At 42.3% G+C, this 27,495-nt stretch overlaps 1 protein-coding gene across 2 annotated transcripts in view; it reads left to right on the top strand.

The window, feature by feature from the left end:
• pola1 (polymerase (DNA directed), alpha 1) overlaps positions 1–24,712 on the top strand; it is a 66,158-nt gene extending 41,446 nt beyond the window's left edge. For both annotated transcript variants that reach the window (XM_028569144.1, XM_028569143.1), the window contains exons 35-37: positions 10,153–10,269; positions 16,515–16,611; positions 23,603–24,712. In XM_028569144.1, the coding sequence (XP_028424945.1) occupies positions 10,153–10,269; positions 16,515–16,611; positions 23,603–23,739 (351 nt within the window). In that variant the 3' untranslated portion in view covers positions 23,740–24,712. The remainder of the gene's footprint in view (positions 1–10,152; positions 10,270–16,514; positions 16,612–23,602) is intronic.
• The last annotated feature ends 2,783 nt before the right edge of the window (positions 24,713–27,495 follow it).

The following is a 27,495-nucleotide window of genomic DNA, read 5'->3' as shown; positions in this document are numbered from 1 at the left end:
TTATGCAATTATGAGCCTTTATTCTCTCACATCCGACTGTTCACCCCCACCCTCGCTCCGGCGAAATGCCTCAATTATTCACCATGGACAAATGCAATAATTTTATCGAATACAAAATTGACAGCATTCACCAATTCAATTCAATTTTATTTATAGTATCAAATCATAACAAGAGTTATCTCGAGACACTTTACAGATAGAGTAGGTCCAGACCACACTCTATAATTTACAAAGCCCCAACAATTCCAACAATTACAGTAATTCCCTCAAGAGCAAGCAGTGCGACAGTGGCAAGGAAAAACTCCCTCTTGGGAAGAAACCTCGGACAGACCCAGGCTCTTGGTAGGCGGTGTCTGACGGGCCGGTTGGGGGTGTGATGAACAGTGGCAATAATAGTCACATTAATAATGGAACAGTGACTGGATGTAGCGGGAAGCTGCAGGGTTCAGCCGGAAGAAGCATGACATTGCAGGGCACCGCTGAGCTCGGCAGGGAGTGCAGCAGGACCACGGCGACAGCTGGAACCAGGATCTTGGTGCCAACGTTCTCCAAGGAAATACGCTGGGGAAAAAACATAAGGACTCCGGGAGTAAACTCCCAGAAGCTAGGATTAGTAACAAGCATTTCTGGGACTGGATACACACAAATAGTAATAGTAAAAGTAATAGAAAGGGAGAGGAGAGAGCAGCTCAGTGTGTCAAAGGAAGGAAGGAAGTCCCCCGGCAGTCTAGAACTATAACAGCGTAACTATAACAGCGTAACTAAGAGAGACAGGTCATAAGGAAAGGTAGCTTTTTCGGGCTTAGAACTCTCCCCTGCCGGATCGGGCTTGGCTGGCCTGCCTCCCTCTACTTTGTTATGTATTATTAGTCTAACAATTATGAAGAGAAGCAGGTGGGCCAGTTAGGTGAACACTGCAACTCCTCACTCCCTAACTATAAGCTTTATCAAATAGAAGAGTTTTAAGTTCATTCTTGAAAGCGATTACAGTTTCTGCCCCCCGAACCCAGATCGGGAGCTGGTTCCATAGGAGAGGAGCCTGATAACTGAAGGCTCTTGCTCCCATTTTACTTTTAGAGACTCTAGGTACCACCAGTAACTCTGCATTCTGGGAGCGCAGTGCTCTAGTGGGACAATAAGGTATTAGGAGCTCTTCTAGATATGATGGTGCTAGACCATTTAGAGCTTTGTAGGTCAATAGAAGGATTTTAAACTCAATCCTGGATTCAACAGGAAGCCAGTGCAGAGAAGCTAATACAGGAGAAATATGATCTCTTCTCTTAGTTCTTGTGAGAACACGCTGCAGCATTCTGGATCAGCTGGAGAGTCTTAAGGGACTTATTTGAGCAACCTGACAGTAGGGAGTTACAATAGTCCAGCCTGGAAGTAACAAATGCATGCACTAGTTTTTCAGCGTCGTTTTGAGACAGGATATTCCTAATTTTGGCAATGTTACGAAGATGAAAAAAGGCTGTTCTTGAGGTTTGTTGTAGATTGGCATTAAAGGATATATCCTGATCAAAAAATAACTCCTAAATTTCTGACAGTAGTGCTGGAGGCCAGGGCAATACCATCCAGAGTAGCTATATCTTTAGATAATGAGGTTCTGAGGTGTTTAGGTCCCAGTACAATAACTTCAGTTTTGTTAGGGTTTAACATCAGAAAATTATAGGTCATCCAGGATTTTATATCTTTAATGCACGTTTGAAATTTAGCTAGCTGACTGGTTTCGTCCGGTTTGATTGACAAGTATAATTGGGTGTCATCCGCATAACAGTGAAAGTTAATTGAGTGTTTCCTAATAATATTGCCTAGAGGAAGCATATATAAGGAGAATAGAATTGGTCCAAGCACTGAGCCTTGAGGAACCCCATGGCTAACTTTAGCGTACTTGGAGGATTTATCATTAACATTAACAAATTGAGATCGATCAGAGAAATAGGACTTAAACCAGCTTAGAGCAATTCCTTTAATGCCAATTAAGTGTTCCAATCTCTGTAACAGGATTGAATGGTCAATAGTGTCAAATGCAGCACTAAGATCTAGTAAAACAAGAATGGAGACAAGTCCTTTGTCTGCAGCAGTTAAAAGGTCGTTAGTAATTTTCACCAGTGCCGTCTCTGTGCTATGATGCTTTCTAAATCCTGATTGAAAGTCATCAAATAAACTATTGCTATGTAGAAAATCACATAACTGATTAGCAACCACCTTCTCAAGGATCTTGGAGAGAAAGGGAAGGTTAGATATAGGTCTATAGTTTGCTAAGACCTCAGGATCGAGGGTGGGTTTTTTCAGAAGAGGTTTTATCACAGCTACTTTAAATGACTGCGGTACATAACCTGTTAATAAGGACATATTGATCATATCTAGTAATGAAGTGTATACCACGGGTAACGCTTCTTTAAGTAGCCTCGTTGGGATGGGGTCTAAGAGACAGGTAGATGGCTTTGCTGAGGATATCTTTAATATTAATTGTTGAAGGTCTATAGGATAAAAGCAGTCTAAGTATATGTCGAGACTAGTCGTTATTTCTAGCGACTCTGCGTTTAAAGGTGAACCGTTAGAGGTTGAAGGCAAAAGGTGATGAATTTTATCTCTAATTGTAATTTTATCATTAAAGAAGTTCATGAAGTCATCACTACTCAGAGCTAGAGGAATAGATGGCTCAGTAGAGCTGTGACTATCTGTCAGCCTGGCTACAGTGCTGAAAAGAAACCTTGGGTTGTTCTTGTTTTCTTCTATTAGTGATGAGTAATAGTCTGATCTGGCCTTTCTTAGGGCCTTCCTATAGGTTTTCAGACTTTCTTGCCAATCGAAACGGGATTCTTCCACTTTGGTGGAACGCCACTTACATTCGAGGTTTCGCGAGATTTGTTTTAATTTGCGGGTTTGGGAGTTATACCAAGGTGCTAATTTCCTTTGCTTCATCATCTTCTTTTTCAGGGGAGCAACAGAGTCTAAGGTCGTCCGTAGGGCAAGTCGTAGCACCGTCTACAAATGTATCAATTTGAGAGGGACTGAGGTTAACATAGAGGTCCTCGGTTATGTTAAGGCACGACATAGAGTCGAATGCTGTTGGAATATCTTCTTTAAATTTAGCTATAGCACTGTCAGATAGGCATCTGGTGTAGAAGCTTTTATCTAATTTAATATAGTCAGGTAGTAAGAATTCGAAAGTGATTAAAGAATGATCTGACAATACCGAATTCTCATGGAAATATTATTAAATCCTCAATTTCAATACCATATGCCAGCACAAGGTCGAGGGTGTGGTTGAAACAGTGCGTCGCCTTGTGCACACTCTGACTGAAACCGATTGAATCCAGTAATGAGTTGAAAGCAGTACTAAGGCTATCATTGTCAACATCCACATGGATATTAAAATCACCTACAATAAGTACTTGGTCTGATTTAAGGACTAAACATGATAAAAACTCTGAGAATTCAGATAAAAATTCAGAATACGGACCTGGAGCCCTGTAAATAACAACAAATATAATTGGCTGTAATGTTTTCCATTTTGGATGTTGAAGATTAAGAACAAGACTTTCAAAGGAGTTATAATTTAATTTAGGTTTAGGAGTAATTAACAGGCTTGCATCAAAGATGGCTGCAACTCCCCCTCCTCGGCCTGAGCCTCTAGGAATTTGAGTATTAATATGACTGGGAGGAGTGGCTTCATTTAGACTGACATAGTCTTCATGGCCCAGCCAGGTTTCAGTAAGACAAAATAAATCAATGTTGTTATCTGATATCAACTTGTTAACCAATAATGCTTTAGAAGACAGAGATCTAATATTTAATAGTCCACATCTAATTTTCTTATTTTGTTCTATCGTTGCAGTCGTTTTTAATTCCAATTAGGTTGTTAAGTATAGCGCATCTTTTGTTTACCTTTGATTTAACCGATCTGAGTCGGGGAACAGACACCGTGCTTATTAGACTATGAGTGGGTGACTGCTCCAACGGAAGCACAGGGGGGTGTATTGCACTGCACCCTGATTACTAATATCAAACTTGGGTTGTCATGGTTTATGTCTGATAAACTCGGTCAGATTTTTGATATGAGAGCGGCTCCGTCCCAGGTGGGATGAATGCCGTCTCTCTCCATCAGACCAGGCTTTCCCCAGAACGCCCCCAGTTATTCACATAGCCCACATCGTTAGCTGGGCACCACCCGACAACCAGCGGTGGAAGGATGACGACGGCTGTACATTTCATCATTGGTCAGGTTTGGCAGGGGTCCAGAGAAAACTACTGAGTCCGACATAGTCTTTGCGTATGCACAAAGTGACTCAACATTCAATTTAGTGATCTCTGATTTACGACCATTACCCCCACGTGAAGTATGATCTTACTGTATTTACGGTTCTTTTTGGCCAGCAGCTCTAGATGGGTTTCTATATCGCCCGCTCTGGCCCCGGGACACATATGACCGTGGGTACTTTAGCCGCTGGGGCCGCCGGGCTTCACATATCGCAGTATAGAGTTCCCAATAACCAGAATTGGCTTCTCAGCGGGTGTATCACTGAGTAGGGAGAACCTGTTAGAGAGGCGAAGACGCCCGGTTTAGAGCGACCGTCATCATGTGCACTCCCTGGTCTAGATCTAACGCCACGCTTCCCTCGGACAGTCACCCACCGCCCGGCTGCTCGGGGTTTGACGGGGACAGCTAGCAGAAGCTAAAGCAGCTAGAGAAGCTACAGTATGGTGGTCCGCATTAACCACATGGTGCTGGCTAGCTACGGAAGCATACGATTCTGATTCCACGGTGCGGAGCCGTGACTCAAATTCACTAAGCCTTGCCTCCAGAGCAGCGAATATACTACATTTATTACATGTATCGTTATCACTAAAGGAGGCAGAGGAATAGCTAAACATTTGACACACAGAGCAAGAAAGAGCAGGAGAGGGAGAGGAATAAGCCATTGCTAGTGGCTAAGCTAAAGTAGCTAACAGCGTTTTAACAATTGTAAATTCAGCGAGTCAGTCACTGTAAGTGAAGCTAAGTATAAGTGCTTGAGTAAAACAGTTGTAATTCAAATGCAATCCAGGCAAATAGCCGCTAATTTAGCCAGTAAAGCAGAGTTCAATAAGTTTTTGCCGGAGCAGCAAACTAGCGTTTGTAACACGGGAACACCGGAAGTGACACAATACGCTCACCTTACACGTCAGCACGTCCAAGAACTCTTTGCGAATATCTCTCCTAGTACAGACCCTCAACCGGACTTATCCCTTCCATTTCATATCACTCTCCCCTCCCTATCAGTCATCACAGAAACCGATCTCATAGATCATCTCAACAAAATCCACCTCACAACCTGTCCACTTGACCCCATTCCATCTGCATTGGTCAAGCACTGCCTCCCCTGCCTCAGCCCACTTATTATGGTTATCATAAACTCCTCTCTCACATCTGGAACAGTTCCCTCCTCCTTCAAAGTCGCCGCCATTACACCTATACTTAAAAAACCTGGCCTAGATCCTGACAACCCCAACAATTTCCGGCCCATCTCTAACCTACCTTTCCTATCAAAAATCCTGGAACGCTCTGTTGCCTCTCAACTAAAACATCACCTTCTTTCCAATCAGCTCTACGAAACCTTTCAATCTGGATTCCGCTCTCATCACTCTACTGAAACGGCACTACTCAAAGTAACAAATGACATCCTGCTTGCCTCTGACTCTGGTTCCCTCTCTATTCTACTCCTACTTGACCTCTCTGCCGCTTTCGACACCATTGACCACTCTATCCTTTTACAACGTCTAAAAAAATCTGGGCATGTCTGGTTCAGCGCTCTCCTGGTTCACGTCCTACCTCACCAACAGATCTCAATTCATAACCATCAACAACTGTACGTCCCATACCATACCGGTCAATCACGGAGTCCCTCAAGGTTCAGTGCTAGGTCCCCTTCTGTTTATCCTGTATATGCTTCCCCTTGGACTTATCATTCAAAATCACGGACTCGCTGTTGGACTCCAATTCCACAGTTACGCAGACGACACACAATTATACCTCAGCACTAGATCCATCACTCCTGCCACAGTATCAACCATCACAAAATGCCTTTCTGCAATAAAAACCTGGATGACTGCCAACTTCCTTAAACTCAACTACAACAAATCTGAAATCATCATCATTGGTCCAAAATCACTACTCTCCTCCTCCCAAGATTTTGCTCTCTCCATCGCTGGACATACAGTCAACACCTCACTCCAGATCCGAAATCTTGGTTTCATTTTTGACCCCACACTCACTTTTAAGCCCCATATCCGTCATATCACCAAAACGTCCTTATTCCACCTACGTAACATTGCTCGTCTTCGCCCCACCCTCTCGACATCTGCTGCTGAAACTCTCATCCATGCATTCATTACATCAAGACTTGACTACTGCAACAGCCTCCTATATGGTCTCCCTTCATCTGTTTTACAAAAACTGCAATACGTTCAAAACTCTGCTGCTCGCCTCCTCACCCACACCAGTTCAAGACAACACATCACCCCTGTCCTTCAACAGCTTCACTGGCTCCCTGTACAACAGCGCATCCATTACAAAGTTCTACTCATCACCTACAAAGCTCTCAATAATCTGGCCCCTCCATACCTCACAGACCTTTTACAGCACCATCGCCCCTCCAGACGCCTTCGCTCAGCTGACTTAAACCTCCTCAAACCCATCACCAAATCAACCCACTGAACTTTGGGGGACCGAGCCTTTGCAATAGCTGCCCCCACTCTCTGGAACTCACTCCCCATCCACATCAGAAACTCGGACTCACTGAACACCTATAAAAAAACTGCTCAAAACTAATTTTTTTCAATTGGCCTATCCATAATTTACAATAATCACTCATCTTGTTCGTTTGTTTGTTTGTTTGTTTCTTTTGTTTGTAAAGCGTCTTTGAGTTCCATGTAAAGCGCTATATAAAACTTATGTATTATTATTATATATTAATTTTATTTCCCTGCCTCGCGCCTCCCACTTTATTTTTATGTTTGAGTGTGTGTCGTCTGTGTGGATGGGTTTTGGGTCACAGTAGCAGAGCATAAGAGCATTCTGGGTAGCTTTTCCTCCTCTTTAGCCCTCCCAGTCCTGGGCACTTGAGTCTTTGATGTGTGTCGTATTAAATCATTTGGATGCATGTGAATGGGAAACAATTAATGTTTGTGCTCACACTGAATGCAATGTGTTTGCGTGTGTTCATTCCTCTTGCGAGTCCCATGGGAAAAGCAGTGTGTGCCAAGGCTTGTGTCACAACAAAAAAAAAGACAAACTCTAATGCTCCTTATCTCCCACCTCCATGAACCATTGTCCTGCATATGTCTTTATCAGAGACAGCGAAGCGGTCTCATTTCCCATGATCCTCAGCTCTTTACAAGAGCGGCAGAGGTGTTTAGATAATTAGTCCTGCAGCTGGGGTTTTTGGGTAAAGCTGTGAACTCTGGGACTTTCTAATTGATTTGGGACTTATGTGTGAATGTATGTTTGGTTTTCATTTAGAGGTGTGTGTGCGCGCGTGTGTCTCTTACATTCCCTGTTACATAAAAGAGAAAAACATTTACAGTATAACATGCAGTTTGTTCTTAGAAAATGTGACAGGCATACCAACTGTACATAGTAAGCCAGTCTTGCAAAGTGCTTTCCATCTCAGGAGCCTTTGCGAGTATCAGGTATTGCTTCTTTGGCCATCATGTTATGGGTCTGTTGACACAGCGCAGCTCACTACCTGTCCTCTATTGGATTAGCTGTAAATGTTGTGCCCAAGTATTATCCCTTCATTTCCACATAAGGAAAGAGACTTTGATTTTGAAATTAAAGTCTTTACAAACTGGTCTAAATACAGCAGGTTACAGATAAAATAGATGGCACAAAAAAACTTTACTATGAAACATGTAAATCATCGCTGGTGCAGCCAAAAGTCACATCAAACATTTGTAGGAGATTATCTGTATAGAATCAAGGTGTGACAAGCGATTTGAGGTTAAATGTATTTGCATCTAGAATGTTAATTTCCTAGAAAAACTACATACTTGTGTAATTATTGGTTTTGTTTTATAACCTACTTACATTTTGATACATTTATATAAAGTAGATTTTCTGTTGATTACAAAGCACCCAAAGTGATTCAAAGTTATAGAAACACACTTGTCGTTTATTTCTGTCTTTTCCTTTTTCATTTGCACTGTTTATGCACTGCTAGTAAGCTTCAGCCGCTACACTAAATGCATTTGTGTGATTGCATTTGTGTCTTTTATAGTCCTTCTAAAGCTGAAATTATACTGTTTGCAAGGGGCTGCTGGGGTCCGCGTGGCTGTAATGTCATCATTAAAAGGGTTTACACGTAGGCTCTGTGTGGCCGTCCACGCACCGCCAATATTTTGTGGCTGCGCAGACTTGACTAGTTTTTGCGTTTTCATAGGATGGCGAAGGCATGACCCGCCCTACTCTGAGGACTTATCCTGACATTATCTGACATCGTAGGAAACGCAAATTTTTTGTCCAGACATGTCCGCACAGCCACTCCGTGATAGAGTGGCGATCTACTGCGCATGTGTGGAACGCGTCCTTCAAGCAGATAGTATAAACAGAACAACTATGCATCCCTGGTGTTCGCGGCTGTCTGCGTACGTTCAGGAGTAAACTCAAGACTCCACAGCCTCAGTTTGTTCCGGTTAATTCTTGCCATTGCAGGTTATTAAAGGCCTCGGCACAGTGTGAAAGAACAATCATTGTTACCATTTCTTTTTTAGCTGCTGCTCATAACTGATCAGGAGACTACACAACACAAAGAAGCCGAATATAAAAACCAATGAGAGAGACACTGCATGTATGTGTGAGGGGGATGTGGATAGAAAGACAGGTGCGGTGGTTTTGAGGGGGTTTATTTTGAGTGAATGGAAGGAAGGATAGATAGATTTTTGTGGTGGGGGGGTGCAATGGCGTTGATGGCGGTGGGTCTTATGCTCTGTCATTAGTTGGGCATTAACAACCCTCCCATTTAAAACCCCTTAGTAATGACAGGGCATAAGAAGCAGAGGGGGTGGAGGGATCTAGAAGAATACGAAGAGATTGAGAGGGTTAGACCACAGCACCTGCCCAGGGTCACTACCTCACCCCAGGAGGTCCTAACTACTGCCGTTTTGCCTGTCCACTGCTCTGCCTGTCTCACAGAGCAGGACTCCGACACACAGCAGCTGAAGATACATTCAAATGTAAAGAGATATGAGGGTGGGATATGAAGTTGTATGTAAACCTCAGTTATTTCTCTGCATGTCTTTTGCAGTTGTTTTTATTTTACACCCCCTATGTTTCTTCCTCCAACTACTTCTCTTGGCAGTTCTGTTGTGCAGCCAAATATAAGCAACGATTTTCAGCAACATTTCCTCATTAACAGAAACCGTTTTTAAAGTCTTTCTTGAGTCAACAAAAGTTTTTTTTTTTTTTTTTTTTTTTTTAAGAACACCTAATCAACAAAATAAATGGCGACAAAAGCACATTTTATAAATAAGTAATCATGTAGTGTACTTAAGGCTGCTGAATGTTATTTTCATCAGGAATCGCTATGGACATGAAAAAGCTTATTTCAAAGGAGTACTGCAGCAGTAGTGGAATTTCAGGGATTTTGATTAATGCTCTTAAAATCATAGAAAGGGAATTAACAAATGCCTCAATTCAGCAGTGTATTTTAAAACTTTTTTCTTCTTTACTTTATTGCTTGATATTATGGTCTTCGGTCTTTCATTTCTTCTTCAGAGCAGCCACAACCTCAGCGGAAACTCCATTAACAATTGATGAGCGGTCATTTCAACTCATTCAAGGTCTAGGAAAGACCATCGGATTTCCCCATAGACCAAGTTAACCCCTTAAAATGTTTTGTTTTGTCTGACGAACAATCCAAAACCCCAAAGTATTCGGTACAATCATATAAAAGCAGCACATCCTCACATTTGATAAGCTGCCACCGCAGAGTGTTTGCATTCTTTGCTTAAAATATCAATTCAAATGATTAATCAATTATCAAAATAGTTGCAAATGAAGTCCTCTCAATCGATGAATCCACTGATCGTTGCAGCTCTACTGAAGTTTGGAAGTGTCACAGTTGTTGGAAGTAATGTGTGTGTGTGTGTGTGATGTATGTATCATAGGGCTGGTTGGTATGCGAGGACCAGGCATGCCAGAACAGAACCAGACGTTTGCCCATCGCCTTCTCCCGCCACGGACCCATCTGCCCTGCCTGCACCAGGGCAACTCTCAGACCAGAGGTAACATCAACATCACAATTTACACTTAAACGCAGTTTATTTGGTTAAAGAAACAGGAACCCAAGAATGTGGGTTAAAAAAACATTCACAAACACACACTCTGGGCCTGAGGTTGAGATGACTGCACACACCAAAGGACATGGTTGAATTCTGTATGTTTTGTCCAGGTGATGGTGCTATGGAGCTGAAGTCTCTCCTCACATATGTTCTGTACATCTTTACTCATTAGTATCACATTTCACCATATACACAATGATGAAAGCAATCTGCAGCTTCTGCGTGTCTGTGTGTTCATAGCTCTTGTAGCCATATGAACACTTTGTTAGCTTGACTACTGGATTTAAAAGAAACACTCTTCCTTTCAATTTGAGGGTGACGGTTCAATCAATGTTTTTGAACCCCCCCATTCTTACCATTCCTGTCTCAACCCTGGCCTTAAATCTCTCTTGTCAATTTTTTTTATTTTGCGTGCTCTGCTACTATCTGTCCCCCCTGGCTGCTTTACTGTCTAGCTCTGTGGCGACAGGTTGTAAACCAGAAGGCCAATTTCTGCTGTCACTGTAGCCACTTAGGTGGCCATTGCTGTGCCTGAGGGCCGTGGCACTTTAAACTGCAGGCTGAATAAGACATTAAACTCTCTGTGCTCACTCTCTTCAATTTTACCTGCTCCTCAACCATGCTGTTTGATCTCTGGACTCTTTCATAGCATATCCCTTTTATGTACTTCTTTGGATGCATGATAATGATAATCTACAACAAACATAATCAGCAAAATGTACATGGTGTTAGGCAATTTATTTAAATTCATTATCCGTTTTAGAGTCCCTGTGCTTTAGCAGGACTGTGGTGGCATTCAGTCAGAATCTCTGTCCTTGACAAAATACTGGTTTGGTCTTGATAGCACCATGCTACAACCTACTGACTGCTACAGATACTGTAGTATGAGGTGGGAATAAAAATCAGGAGGCACACAATGTAGACACCGTTACCGGACAACATGGTTGGAAAGAAAACGCAAAGTATAATTTTAGATGCCTTTTGAATATTTGAATTCTGGATTAACAATTTTCTTTTTTCATTTATTTTAACAATGTTTTGAAATGTATCTATTCAGTAATTAACAACTGAACTAGTCTTTAAAGAGCCTACAGTGTGCCAGTGTAAACATTAAACGCCTTGTTTCCGAAGGGCTGAAAGCATCTGCCCTGCTGAAGTGCCCTTTAGCAAGATGCATCTGACCTCACTCAGAGGAGAGAGATTTGGTACACCATGATTCACATGAGGCTAACACTGACTTGTCAGTATGAGGTAACACTGTTATCTGAATCAGATGGAATCATGGAGATTAATAGCCCAGCAGCTCACATATTAAATTGCTGACAATTATGCAAAGTACTCAAGAGGCCATTCATGGCTGTTTGAGCTAGTGGTAGATAGTCTGTGCTCCAACAACTAGGGAAGATCAGGCCTCCACCAGTCCCCCAGTGAGAGGTCTTTTTATTTTGTTTAGTTCAAGTTGTTGTTGTTGGAAGCTCCATCAGATTTCTGTGCATTTAGCACTCTGGCTACATTCCCTTTATGCTTTTTACCTGCCAGAATCATCATACATGATCAAGCTTATTATATCAGCACTAACCTGAAAGACAATGAGTTTCTTCTTTTGTGTACGCGACACTTAAAGCACTTGTTTGTGCCAGAGCAGTGTGAGTCTGCGTTCCTTTTTCTCTGTTGCATCATGGTACTTTTACCGTCACTGTGGGTGCTCTCTCTCTCTCTCTCTCTCTCTCTCTCTCTCTCTCTCTCTCTCTCTCTCTGTCTCTCTGGACACAGATTCAGAGCGTGATCTGATCTCCATGTAATGGGAGAGTAATAGGCACTCTGCCTTGATTGGTTGGTAATTTGGGGGAGTTATGCACAGGTGCAATTTGTAATATTTTCAGTAAATTAAATTTCTTTCTCTTCCTCTCTCTCCCTCTCTCTTCTCCCTCCCTCCCTCCACAGCGCTTAACTCAAATAGGCTATTTTTTCTCGCCATGTCTCAGATCTCTGTCCTGACTTTCCTTTTCTTTCCACCTTTTTTCAATTGCTTTTTTCCCCTGCTCCTTTTCTTTTTATTCTCTTTACCTCCCCTCCCTCCTTAGCTTTTGCACTCATTCTCTCTTCTCCTGGCTTGCTCTTACTCTCCTCCTCTCACCCTCCCTTTCTGTCGCTCTCTTTTTCTCCCCTCGTTTTATTGATGTACGCTCAGGCGCCCATTAGAGCTCCCTTTTTCCCTCTAGTGGAAATTGCAGCATGTTAATTTTCACACAAATTACGGCAATAGCAGGTATCTCTATTTGATACATTATAGCGGGAGCAATCAGAGATAATTGAGTGCCTTTCAGAGGGAGACGGCTGCATTCACTGCCGGCTCAAAGCTGCCCCATTATCGCCTAATCGCTCTTTAAACACTGAATTTTGCCGAACAAAAATTCTTGTCATAATTTTGCTTAAGTGTATTTGGAAATCACAGTCCTTTGAGCGAGGATAATTGAAATCAAATCCCTTTCACTGGAGCTGACATTTCTACATTTCCCTCCAATTGAAATTAATTTCAAAAATTGAGCATGAATATCTTCAAATAGCAGGCAATTATGCCTTTCAATGGGGAGAAATTACCGGTGCTGAATCGTTGGAGGCTTGCGGGCGAGAGCACTAGTTAAATGCCTTTGTTTCCCGCCGTGTTTGCCTAGTAAAGATTTACATATATTGACTCATTATGGTGTCTTGTGAAGCTGATCGGCGTGACTACCACAACTGGCAATAACGCTCATCGCATCTAAAAAGCTCAAGAGTTTTAAAGCCTTGTGGCCTCACAGCTGAGGGAGAATGTATGTTTGTTTCTCTCCGTCTCCCTCCCTTTCTCGCTCCCTCTCTCTTTCTGCAGCTGCAGTTGTGTGTGGGCTTGGATATCGTAGCTTCAGTATTTACAGCGCGTGTTTGCACCTAAACCAGAGAAGAGTATGGAATAAAGTGTGACGCTGAGGCCTTGTTTGTGTCACTGTTGCTGCGATATTTTCTTCTAAGCCATATCCATGTCAAGGCATTTAATGGTCATAGTTTTTCAGCAGCTTGCACACTTTCCCTCCACTATAAACGCTGTGTTTTTGTTTTTGTACCGTCGTCCCTCACATAAACACAGAGAAATATGGTCCGACTCACTACCTTTTCATTAACTGCTTCACTGGTGTACTCGCACAACAGCATAGTGTGCAAAAGTTCTTTGGAGGTCGGATGTGTGCGTCTGTGTGTGTGTGTGTGTCCTAAAAGATGAAGGCAGGTGTTTTTAAGACTCTGAGTCTTGAGTGCTTGTTTCATTGTGTGAGCCATTTTAGACCAATGCTCTGTGATTTGGATCAATTTGTGTGATTTAGCCTCTTTTTGTTATGTCTTTTTTTTTTTTTTTTTTTTTTTTATTCTATACATCCTGTCTCCATTCTCTCCTTGTTCTTCCACACACATACACATGTATGCCTATTTCCATCTTCCCTTTTGGCTTAACTGTGTTTGTGCGTGTGTACATGCGCCTGGGATGTGTATATGTGTGTGTTGGTAAGGGGGGTAGTCGGTCTGCGAAGAGGGAGGCAATGGAGCAAGGGGTACGAGGTGGGGGACTGGGGGGTCCTACGCTCCCGGGAGAGAGGCAATTTCACAGCTGGTTTGCTCCTTAGGCAGTCAGGCTGAAAATGCTGCAGATTTGTGGAGCAAATTGAAATGGTGTCAGTGCAGGAACAAAGCACCGAGCTGAATGAGGAGGTGTGTGTGTGTGTTGCCGTGTGTGTGTGTGTGTGTGTGTGTGTGTGTGTTTGTGAGAGTGAGGTGGGGTGGAGGGGCTCTAAATTCAATAACAACCCTGTAACATTTTAGCCACGCCTTTCTGACACCTGTCAATCAATCAGTATGCTGCAACTGGTCCGCCCACAATCTGTGTGTGTGTGTGTGTGTGTGTGTGTGTGTGTGTGTGTGTGTGTGTGTGTTGTGTGTGCTTGTGTGTGCTTGTGTTCTGTGTGTTTCATTTTCAAGAGGAAGTAGTGGTGTGCAGTGTTTGTGCCGATCGAGCTTGTTCAACCTTGGCAACCGTAACCGAGGCTCCATTATGGGATGAGCATGGTTTGGTTGTTGACTAGGCAGTGCATCAACGGTCAACAGCTGTGTGTGCCATGTGGGCAGCCATAGAAAGCCATTAAACACATACACACTCACATTCACTCATTACATAGTTTGCATTTAGTTGCATTAGATTCTCTTGCCACTTGATTATGCCACAACAGTAAAAACTGAAATTACAATTACGCACATTGCCGATTGGCAGGTATAATAGGCATACACACACACACACACACACACACACACACACACACACACACACACAGATACTGAGACACAGGAATTGTCAGGGAATTCTTCCTGGTGGTAATAATAAAGCACTCGGCGCACACCTGATGGCAGTGTGGGGTCGGGGCTTAGCGTGCCCTCTCCAGCGTAGCAGGGAAATGACGAGCCAATAACTGCAATTAAACATGCAGTATAATGGCTAATCAAATTGACAGCCTCGGCTGTTCGCGTGCCTCTCTCACAATGGCTTATCACAACAAACTATTATGAGGGAGGGCATTTCAGGCCTGATCCCCTCTTTTCTTTCTCTCTCTCTTCTTTACAGTCTCCGATTCTCTATCTCTCACTTCTTTCTGTATCTTTACCCTTTTCCTCTTTTGCTTTTTTTCCCTCTCCTCTTTCCCTCCCACTTCTCTGTCTTGTTCTTCCTATCCGTCTCTTCCCCCCCTCTCTCCCTCTGGCAGGCTGTCGTGTGGCTCCAGTTAATTGCAGTGGAGATTAACAAAGCAAGCAAATTTGTTTTCTTGCTTTACTGTGTCACCCAGAGGAAGGGAGATGTTTTCTTTCAAGGAGGAGTAGTCGTATGAGCCGAGTGCACATTTGAAGAGTCACGTTCAGTCTACCTGTTTCTGAAACTGGTAAACGGGGTTTATTAATCTGTCATGATCCCCACTCTCACTACACTAACATTATGGGAATTAATAACTTACTTATATGAACAGGAAATAAAATGGATTAGTAGCATTGTTACGTTGAGTCAAGTGGTGACATACTGTATGTTTCTGTTAAATGAGGTCAAAGAGAGTTTGGGTAGAGAGTAATGCTCCATTGACACCATGTCAGCAGAATTGTAAGAACAGGAAAAGGTTGCTACTGTGATTCCAAATGTGGAGTGTTCATGCATTAATGGCTGCAGTTTAAGATTATTGTCATTATTGAATAATCTGCATCTTCTGTTGATCAACCATTCGATTAACTGATTGTTTTAGCTCTACACGCATTATTCCAGTATGGTAACCTCCCATTGCTATCCTTGTAGTCAGTCTAGCTCCTTTTTTAGATAGCTACTTAAATGTACCTACATGTTGATTGAATATGTAGCTGACCTCTTGAAATAAACATAAATACATTTGACACACCTTATTTTTCACAAGCTACTTGATCCAAATACTGAAGGTCCTGGTTTCAAAACTATGAAGCTGATGAATTATTGATATGATATGAATAAAAATGTAACTGGTAGAATGCGACTCTTGTAACTGACGTGAAGCTATCAGCTTGAGAGAAGATGTCACCCTCATTTGGTGTTAGGATGATAAAAAAAAAAAAAAAAAAAAACTGTTGTTACAGAGTGATGTTTTTTTTTACTTTAACAGTCTTTGGCTGAGGACAGACTCCGGCTGCATACAGCACCAGTCAACAGCCAAGTTTAATTTTGGCGTGCCATCAAGTTACTCAGAGTTATTTAGCGAGAGCTGAAAACACCGGTCAGTGCTAAAAGGTTAAAAAGTAGCTGAATGAGAGAGAGAGAATTTCTTTCCGTTGGAACATCTGTAGCCATTTTGCAACCACGTTGTTGACACTTCTTGTAAAGATGCACTGATCTGATGAGCCGGATCGGTATTGGCACAAATACTGACCTTCTTTGTTGAATTGGGTATCATCCATCACATGACTGATTCACATCAAATACAGTTTCTATGTTCTTGTTATTATTACACACTAAATTCAATATTCTATGTATATTCTACAATGTGACAGGTTTTGTTCACATTGTGTTTTTGTCGCGGTAGCAATGTTTGAGCCCTTGTTTTGTGTGTGTGTGTGTGTGTCTGTGTGTGTCTCTGTGTGTGTGTGTGTTTTCTCTCCAGTACTCCGAGAAGGCCCTGTACAACCAGCTCTGCTTCTACAGGTTCATCTTTGACTGGGACCATGCAGCTGCCAAAGTACTACAGTGTGATGAGAGAGGTAAGACCGTGCACACCCATTCATGTTGCTTTGTTACTGTACTTAACATTAGGTCTTGTATTTAACTTTTAAAAGTTCTTTTCTATTTGTTACAGGATTCATTTCTAACGTTTTGTGCAGTACTAGTTGTGAAAACAGGCCTGCTTTTTTATTTATTCTATCATATTTTATAAATTTTGTATTATTCTGCAGTACTGCCTTTGGAACTGAAATCAAGTTACTAGAACCGCTATTGAAGTTAGATTTTTGATGTCCTAACAATACAACAATACAACATACCATTAGCAATCAATAGCTCAACGTAAACCTTTTAGCCAGGCTACACTTATAGCATTCACCAGTGATGTACAAGTACAAGTAGCGAAGTATGGGCATTGGATATGGGGAGGGGGGTTAAGGGCATTCAGCTCCTCGAGTCGACAGCCCTAATTTAGGAGACGGATTCAATCAAACACACATACAGAATGCAAAACGCTCCAATCACTGGAAGAAAGAAGGAAAGAGCCCTCCATCGCTCTTCCTCTACCCTTACCCTCACTGTCCATCTTTACTGCTTTCTCTCCTTTGCTCTCTCTCCCCTTTCTCTCTCTCTCCCTCTCTTGGACAGGCACTCGTTTGGCTGTGTTGATTGAAAACAGGTTTTAGATTTGGGGAAATGATAGGGGGAGTAATGTGCGCGCTGACGAAAGGATAGCCCTTCTCCTATAATGGGACATGGAGCATATATTTCCCCCCTTGGACTCAAATAGACGCTACTCCAGCGCTCTGGGCGCGCTCAGTAGGCGTCAGCCACAAGGCCTCTTTACCCATAGTTCTCCCTGATTGATGTCACTTGATTAGAAAGGGCCGCTGGGCCGAGTGATTTATTTATTTGATTAAATATTTATGTATGTATGGTATTTGTATATGTATTCCTGAATTCGGCGAGTGTGTGTGCCAGTCAGGACCTGAGTGAGGCAGCAAAAGAGTGAGACAGCAGAGGTAAATATAACGTGTAATCAACAGATGACCACTCAGAAGATGGAGGGAGCTGAAATGGAGGGATTGGACCGGTGTAGGAGGGGGCAGGGGGGGAGGAGTACTAACATGATTATAGCCTCCATTTTTGCTTTCTTTTATTTCTGTCTTTGCCCAGATGCAAGAAATCATCGCCAATCAATTCTTTGGCCCTCCTCCTTTCTTTACATTCTTGTTCTTTGCAGTGTTTTTTGTCTGCACCGGGTTTTCTCTTCCGAGTCTTAGTCTTATTTTCTTCCTCACAATACAATACAGTACATTCTTTATGTAGTGGTAAAGTATTGGAAATGTCTGCCCACAGCTTACTGCACACATAGAAGCTGCAGTGTTCAGTATACACACCACACGCTACATTGTTGTGGAGTAGTTTAGGATCTTGTTTGACGGCTGTGAGCACTTTGTGTTCCGCTGACACCAGATCGGTGCCTTTTAACACATGACATTTCACACGTGCGGTCTGTCCACTTTTTCAAGCTCCTAAGATCAGACACACTTTGGATGCTAAGACCTGTAGAGCAATGGTTCCCAACATTTTGGGCTTGAGATCCATCAAAATCAAGTATTATATTGTTATTCATGTTTTTATTATGTGTCTATTATGTTGTATATGTCTGAGCTGTGAGCGGTGCAGCCAATGATTTTGGCTTTCCAGATTAGTTGGTTTAGTATAAAAAAAAAGTAAACTGAAAAAAAGAAATCACTGTCACACTTATTGCTACTATATGTATTTACAATGTTTAAGTCTACCCAACTTTCATCAGGCCTTATGAAGTCATACAAAAAGCAAACATTAAAGGAGAATTTCCTCAGGTTGGTTATCTTATTAACAGTATAGACATTTTGTAAACATTTTATTGGTAAGAAATGTGTCTTGGTGGGCTGTAAAGGGGCGCGGGTTAGGGGATAAACAGACCCTACATCCAGACACCATCGTGTTTACTTGGTCAGTCGAGAAGCAACTACTTTTTTTTTGTTCCTTGAGCTTCCAGTCCATCAAATCATCACCCTTCCTTTTTGAAGGAACCTCGTCCCAAAAAGTCAGTTTGAAGACAGAATATGCAAATGCATCCTGGCTGAAACACGAAGTACCAAGCACTGCCCAGCACTCTGCAGAGTTCACATACACATTACGTTTCCACTGACTTAGTGTCACAGTGACGGCCACAAAAATGTGTAGCCACATCACACTCTGGCGGTTGTTTGCTTTGAGTGATCGCTACGTGGCGTACATGATGCAGCACACTTAAAGTCATAGTTATAGTTAACATTACAATGCAATGCCATATTGGAGAACAACAGGATGAGATAACATAGCTGACAATTGTATAATAGTTCTACTTGTAGTACCCAGAATATGGTTTGGATGTCTGTTATCCAGCCAGGAGGTTGTATTGGTTGTATCGGTGTTGGGTCACTGCAGGTATACTGTAGGTCACTGTGCTGTCTATTATTGAAGGGCTACAATGTGTGACTGTATCAGTTCATCTGGTCTGGCAACACTGACAAACCAGTGTCTGATTAATATCCAACACACACGCATGCCACAGTTTTCCTCAAATGGAGGATGCATGTATACACACACTCATGCTGCTATAAAATATAGGTTTAAGGTGTTATCCCTCAGTCCTGGGGGCAATAATACCCCATATTACTGCATTACACACCCAGGGGCCACACTGCTCAGATTACAGGGAGGAGACCTACAATCCTATACACCCTACTCTGTTGCGTGTGAAATATATACCTATAGGGCTTTATGAGCACTGTTTGCACACCATCTCACCGTAATATTGTTGTGTTGTCTTTCTGGTGGCAATGGTGCTTTGTAGTGATTGTAAATAGCGTTGTCTGCTACTAGAAGAGCTGGTTAGACATTATGCTGGCAACTTCAAGTTTCAAATGCAGCTTTGCTTTTTCTCCACTATTTGAGATCATAAACGGTTAATTCCGATCATCAGTCGTCCTGGTATATGACTTTTGATACAGGAATAAAAAAAATTCTATTGTCTAAACTACATTTTTCTTATCGTCAACCAGTCATACTAAAACCAGCACTGCGTGATTGTGCTTACAAGTCTGTAGCCAAAGTCTGATACATGTTGTTCCTTAGATTGTTGTCTAATAACACTTAAACTCTGTTGCACTTGGTGACATGTTCCTTCATCACGATGAACACTGTAGTATTGCTTTGAGTTAATCCTATATATACCATCACTGGTATATTACAAAATAAAACATCAGCAGCCTCATCCCTTAATGTTTGCTTTGCTGCTGTTTACTTAACTCCAAGAACTATTAGTGTAAAGATAAATGTGTTTCATGATACACTGCAGTGCCTGTACAGCCATATATGTGTTTACATGTGTACTGACGCACACAATCAAGCACATTAAAGTAAAATAGCTTTACATAAAAGAGCTCAGAGTCGACGCGGTGTGGGTGTTTGTGTGGCAGTGTTTGTGTGCGCATTTGCAAGCCTGTCTGATCTACATGTATATTGCATTTTTGTGCCTGATTGCTGCAACTGAGTAAAACATGGAGGTAATTTCATCCGCTGCAGGAGATCTCTAATAGATTATACACACGCAAAGGCACACACACTATGAAAAAAACATGCTGTCCGTTCCTTAGCTGGGAACATCCCGTATCAATGACTTTCAAATCATTTCATGTCACTTTTCTTCTCTCTGTCTCCCCTGCTCTCCCTCTTTATCTCCCTCCCTGTGTCTATCTGTTGCCTTTCTTTTCCCACCATCACCCCTCCGCTCCAGGTCTCAATCTTGAGTGTGGGCAGTATGATTGCGTGTGTGAGCAATAATGTAATTTTGTCGCATTGATAAAATATAAATTGTCCTTGAGCTGCGCTTTTCTAATGATCCATTTACCGACAGCTTCCCTGCCACCTCTCAGCACTCTGCATTTGGTCCTCTTCTACCCTCCCACTCCTCTTCCTCTCGCTCTGTCTTCTAGCTCTTCTCTTTTCCTCCTCTCCATTTTCTTCCCTCTCTCTCTTTTAATCTTTCACTCTCCCCTCCCTTTCTCCGGCGATACAAAGCGGGGTGGCAAAATCCACGGGTGCGATTGTCAAATCAATTATTCATTCTGTGCAATTACACTCACACAAAGAAGTTTCCCTGTGCTCCGAGTGGTGATTAAATTAACTGCTATTCCAGCTGCCCGTCGCCACCAGCCTAATAGAATATTCATGGAGGCGGCCGACGGAATGGCCGATCTCCATTAACTTCATCATGCTCACTTAATTACAGGCTTGTTATTGTATTTACACCTAGTTAGAGCGTGCAGAGCCCCGATCTACTCATGCCCAGCACTGCCAGAGTATGTGAGAGTGTGTGACAACACCTAGTTAGAGCAAAGATAACCCCTGATACACTCACTGTGCACGCGTATGTGTCGGAGTGTGTGTGTGTGTGTGTGTGTGTGTGTGTGTGTGTGTGTGTGTGGGTGGGTGGGTGGGTGGGTGGGTGGGTGGGTGGAAGAGAGAAATACTGTCTAATGCAATCAATTAGGCAAAGTTTTGGGGATCTGATGCGGCACTTGTGTGTACAGTATCCACGCGTCCTTCTCCTCTCTTCTTTCATTCCAGTCGTCATCTTTCTCATTTTCTTGTTATTTCCACAACACTCCGTTTTCATACACGTCTCGGCCTTCCCAGCAATGCAGCCTCCCGTCTCTCTCCTTCCGCCTCACACTCGCTCTTTAAGGGAGGCTATTTATTTGAACTACACTCCCCACTGTGCTCTGACTTGCAGCAAGATTTGTCCCTCTTTCTTTTCCTCTCTGACTCTTAAATCATTCTTTTATCTGTTCGCCACACAGTGATTGAGGTGGAAAAGAGAAAGGAGTGAGGAAGGGGAACGAGGAGAGAAGGGGGAAAATTATTTTTTCCTACCTTTCAGAAATGATGACATGATTGCTTTCGCTTGATCATGCATCATCACCCCTCTTCTATTCCCCAGATAAATAGACTAGTTTGTCTCTCCCTGCCTCTCCTCTCCCCGTTCCTCCCCTCCCCCCCCCATCCCTGTCCTTGCTAATATGAGGGTTATTTGGTAATAGTTGCTGCTGGCTTTTAAATCAACCACACTATCTTTTCAGTGTGTGTGTGTGAGTGCATGTGTGATAACCGTTTGTCACATGGATGTTTTTTAGTCGCCATGACTGTGAGTTAGTGTGCTTTTTAAGTGTTTAACTACCATCAATCGTGTGTGTGTGTGTGTGTGTGTGTGTGTGTGTGTGTGTGTGTGTGTGTGTCTGCCTCACTGTTGATCTCTGTGTATCTAACCTTTGTTCCCTTGGGCAGTCAGTGGGCTGGTATTTATCCAGCAGCCACTAATGCAGCGGGCAGGAAGGACGAGACAGGAGATAGGGCTATGGGGATGGCGAGGACATGACAACGGCCATATGGAGCGCGTGTGTGTGTGAGAGAGATCTAGATAAATAACTACTCACTGTTTTAAACGCGTTTTTAATTTGTTTGCTTGTAACAAGAACTATGATGACTGTTCCATTACTCTCATCATTGATGTTCAGGATTTGAAGTAGTGCTGAAACAATTAATGGATTAGTTGATGGTCAGTTAGTCATTTATCAAGCAAAAATACTAAACATTCACTAGTTCCAGCTACTCAGATGTGAAGATTTTCTTTTTATATCGTCGTGAATTGAATATTTTGGGCTTTTGTACGGTGTGTCGACAAAACAATGTCAAGACTTCAATTAGTAATGTTGCTTCAACTAACAGTTATTTTCATTATCGGTTGCATCGATTAATCGTTTGGTCTATAAAGTGTCAGAAAATAGTGAAGAAATGCCCCCCCCCTCCCGCAATTTCCCAAGACGGAGGTGTCTTCCTCCAGTCACTTGCTTTGTGCTTTCACTTTACTTAATTTTTGTCATTTTTGCTTAAACAATTATTAATCCATGATCAATATAGTTGCCGGTTAGTGTTCTGTTGATTAACTAATTGATTAATCAACTAATGTTTCAGCTCTAGTTGCAGCCCTAATTGGACTACTGTAATACTCGTTGCTCATTTTTTCGCTTTTGCAGTTCTATAAAGTTTTTGCACTTCAAAAAATCTCATAGTGATGGTGGAACTCTGAGTGAACCAAAAGAGTGTGCACACTGTCAAGGTGTTGCTGGTCCCCTCTGATTGGTGGGTTTTTCCTGGGCTATGTATACATGTATATGGTACCGGTGCGGTTTGCCTATAGGATTCTTACCAGATGAAGATCAGGGGACCAAATATTTTTAAATAAATGAACTGGTAGAAAAACCTTATTCATGTTCAATATGAAAGAAACGTGATTATTGCTGTGATAGAACTTTCTCTCATTTCCATTTTCCTGCTCCTTCACCAGCGATCTCTCTAGTCGACGCACTAGTATTCCTGATGTAGCTTGCTGCAGTCTTTGGTGTGACAGTGTGTTATTACTTTGTTTCATGATTCTTCATCTACACTGGACGCTCAGTATAATATTGTTAAGATTTGGTTTTGGTGGCCACCCTGTCTGGGATAGCAGCTCCCCAAGAGATAACCGAGACAAGATATTGACTTCATGTGCTCATTGGGCTTTTCTGTCAATCTTATGATCCTGTGTGTGTGCACATGCTGCCATCAACCCATTTGTTCAATCCTGTGATGCCCCTCCCGGCCCCTCAAAGTGATAACATTACTGGCAAATAGCATTGGATCTGTTAGTTCTCCAACTCCTCAGTGTTTATTAGTGACGAGACAAAGCCGGTTTGCTCTCTGCTCCTCTTCCAGTAGAACTCTGCAGAACCTAATCATAGGGATGGAGGGGGGTGAGTCATCCAGGAGTGAACCATTCACTAGACTGAAATGCACACGTTTCAGCAGCCTGTAGTATTGACTTTGATGCAGTTGAGGAAGTGAATGATCTTCCCTTGAGCTCGGGCAATGATAACTCTTCTTTCCTTCCTTCACCTCCAGGTCGCGCAAAGCTCTGGAAAACCGAAAAAGAGGTGTATCGGAGGCTGAAGGAAGTGCCAGATAAAGCCTTGGCCACCAGTAGCTACTCAGAGATTAACCTGGCCAAACTCTTCCAGGCCTTCTCCTCCCTCAAGTAAAATGACACACACACATCTGTAAAGACAACACCTGCCAAGAAGCTCAAACATCTGACTCAAAGCGGGACATTTGCACATTCAACTACATCGGTTTTCTCCGTTTTTGGTTTTCCAAATATATATATAGTAGGGTCGATGATTTTAGGCTTTGACCTCCTAACCCCCATATCATCTTCCCTGAACCTAATGGGCTTGTTATGTGACTTAGAACCCAATCACACACACACACCCCCTCCAGTTTCTTCACATTGACACTCATGACTTGACCCTGTCAACCTGACTCTGTCTGGTAAAGGGGGGTGGGGGGGTGACTTCTCCTCATAGCAGCCGGTATACTCCAAAAGCCGGTAATTAGCCAGTGATAGTGACTGCGGCCACTAAGACCACTGGATGCCTGCAGCAATCGGACACTTGCTCTGATTACCACCATTCATCCCGAGTGTGTGTCAGATCAAGGGATGAAAGTAAGGAGGATGCGGGGAGTGATGGGGTGAGGGAGGCCACACGCGTTGCTCCCTCACTCTTTTGTCTCCGTATCGAACAGCTGATCTCATTCTCCTCCACTGCCTCTGTTTAACTGATGCCATTTCATCCCTTTCACTCTTTTTCTTCTACCCTCCCTACTCTGTGCAGATTGTGTTTTAATGCCTGTAATTTTCTATGTATCCGACTTGTATTGCTCAGGTGGGTGTACAGTATGTAGTGATTTTTTTTTTTGTTGCTGTAATGACCAGAATATTTCATATTGGATATTTTGATAATTGATGAGAACCATTTTGATACTGAAACCTCAATAAAAAGCTAAATGGATAAGATGTTAATCTTGTGTTATTGTAATGTGTGTGTGTGGGGGGGTGACAGAAATGGGTGAATGGATCCAGTAATGTCTTCAGGTTTCCTGTTACTGATGCACTCTGTAACACAACAAACATGCCATGAAAGTGGAGTTTATTAAAAAAAAACATGGAAAGAATTGAATATCTTCTCCTTTTATAGTGTTTGGGCATCTGGTAATGTAAATCAAGCATTCCTTAACTTTATTTGGCATCTTATTTAAAGGATAAGTCTGGTGATGTTCTGCAATTTAATCGCAACAAATCCTATTAAAAACACCAATGAACCACACTTTGGCCCTAAGTAACGTACGTCTTCATTACCATGAACCTGAGTTGATCCCACATGCACCGTCTGCCATAGAAGCTCACTAGTACACCAAATTTGTATTATTCCGCAGCTGTAAGTAGTCCCGAGCAAATGCACAGTTTTCTCCTGTTTGAATGTTGTTTTCTAAAAAATTCAAGTGCCCAGCTGATTTAGGAAAATATTTGGCCTTTTAAAAAAAATAAGTTTACATTTTCACTTTCAGAAAGAGCAAATGGGCTTTGGGGCTGGAAGCCCCATACAGAGAAGTTGTATGCAAGTGCTGAAAGATTAATATAGAATATCACCAGGTTCATCATAAATATAAGCATGTTTTTTGTGGGTTTTACCAAACTGTTGTTTTCTTATGAGATTTCAGTTTTTTCTAAATGGGAGTAAACTATTTGGATAAAAACCTCTATTATGGTATTTGTAATTTTCTATCACAGTATTATGATATAGTGCATTTTGTGAAAAATCAATTGAGAAGTGCTTATGACTAAAATAACAGACATGTTTGCTTTTTCCTAATCTAATGACTTAAATACATGTCAAATCAAGGTGTTCCTTACATTAATGCCAACAGTGTTCACATTATATTAATAGGAATTAATAAACCAAATGGCAAAATGTACTAGGGCTGACATATGTATCGTCCTATCACCTTATAGTCTCTAATTACTGTATGTATTTCCTCTGCTATAGTTAACGTTCAGTCTTGTAACTCGCTACATAAAGTGTTTCACCGTTTTCGTCCAAGAATTCTCCTTTGTGTTAATACAGTGGAGGGTTTTTTTGGACTCCATCCTGCCGCGTGCATTTCCATAAACACTGCACGCCTCACAAATCACTTCAAACCACAGTGACTTGAAGGCAACCTTAAGTGGGCTGAACACTTAAACCATGATTCACTATGCAATGGATAGAACATGCGGTGTGTGAGAGAAAGTGTCTCGGTGCATTTACAGCCTATTGCTCATAACTTTACATATTTATTAAATCATATCAGCTTCACTACTTCTCCCACTGTTTAGCCTGTTTTTTGATTTAATCAACTGCCACTCACAGTAGACATGCACAGGGCTGCTATTCCCACTATCGGGCTGCAGGTTTTTAAGGGAGGGCCCCGTTTTGTCCTCCCAGTTTGGAGTAAACCCAGTCAAATTGAGTCCCTGCATTAATTCGACCCAGCAAAGCTAATAAGGTCGAACAAGTCTCTTTGTATTTTCGTGTTAAGCTTTATTGCTTGTCGTTTTGACCAGCGATGGACAAGGTAGGCTTTGATGAGGGAATTAGTCCCCTATTCTGTTCCTGTTATTCATAGCGCGGTGGAACATACAAGCACCAGAGAGGGTGTCAAAAGGAGAGCTGGTCCTATTGCAAAGTGTCTCCCTTGTTGGAGCTGAAAAGGTGGTTATGAGACGATAAACCGCTTAATACACTGAGCTAATTGGATGAGAGCAAGAGAGACGGGGAATTAAGGGGCGATCCGAGAGGGGAGCGGAGTGCCATGGCCCTGCTATTCAGGTCTTTCATCGGGGCCGGTACTCCGCCTGGGGGGGCTGTTCATCAAAGCGCCTTTTAGAGCTCCTCTCCCGGGGACTGAGCGAGGACTGATCCGGTTGAGGCTGTGGAGTGATTGGGCCTATTCTCTCAGGCAGGGTCGTGGTGGGAGAAACGAGGCCCGGGAGAATCCAAATCACGGGCCAAATCAAGTCCAACAGCTGAGGGGAGGGGGGAGAAGGCGGTGATAAATGTGGGCACGACGAAGTCAGACATTTTCTGGACACCTGGAATAACCTGCGAGAGTCGGGAGAAGCATTATAGCCCAGTGCGTTGACACAATCCACCACATCATGTTTTTTCTTCTTTTGGCAGGCAATTTGCAAGATAACACCGCATGATTGGACTGTATTCATGTTATATATATATATATATATATATATATATATATATATATATATATATATATATATATATATATATATTCAACATTCATTATCATGATCATTCATGCAACAGGAAGCCTCGTGGTCTAATCCCAAATGCAGGCCTGTCTTGAATGAAAGAGCACATCCAACAAGTGTGACTTTATAAATCCAGAGCTATTGCCCTGCGACAGCATTTCAATTTTCTCGCCTTTTTGCGCTGCAAAGAAAGTTTAAGCCTTGCTCCCAGCAGGTCATCCGCCTCCAGGCATTCCCCAGATATTAGGGACAAATTGGTTTGCCATTCATTAGTTATATTCACAATAAGATTAAAACTCCCCCGGACAATCTCATCAAAACCCTATAGGGCCATAAAGGAAAAAAAACACACACGCTTCACTGGGCTTGAGCAAAAGAATAAGGAATTTAAAAAAAAAGAAGAAAAAAAAACATGGAGCTCACACATCGTGGATGGTTTGGACGCACATGCTGGAGAAAATTGGTTTTTATCTTTTCTTTCTTTCCCTCAGCTTCTTTTTGCATTATGCTCCAAAGAGCAGATGTGTGACTTTGTGTGTGTGTGTGTGTGTGTGTGTTAGGATAAATGAATGTGCAGAAATATCACTCCATCAGTCCCCTATAGGATCTAATTCCGGCTTGTTTGGACTAAATTGAGTGATTAACAGGT

The sequence above is a fragment of the Perca flavescens genome, chromosome 22 (assembly GCF_004354835.1).
Source record: "Perca flavescens isolate YP-PL-M2 chromosome 22, PFLA_1.0, whole genome shotgun sequence".
Classification (NCBI taxonomy): Eukaryota; Metazoa; Chordata; class Actinopteri; order Perciformes; family Percidae; genus Perca; species Perca flavescens.
Note: the sequence above shows the minus strand (reverse complement) of the source record. Positions and strands in the feature narration are given on the sequence as shown.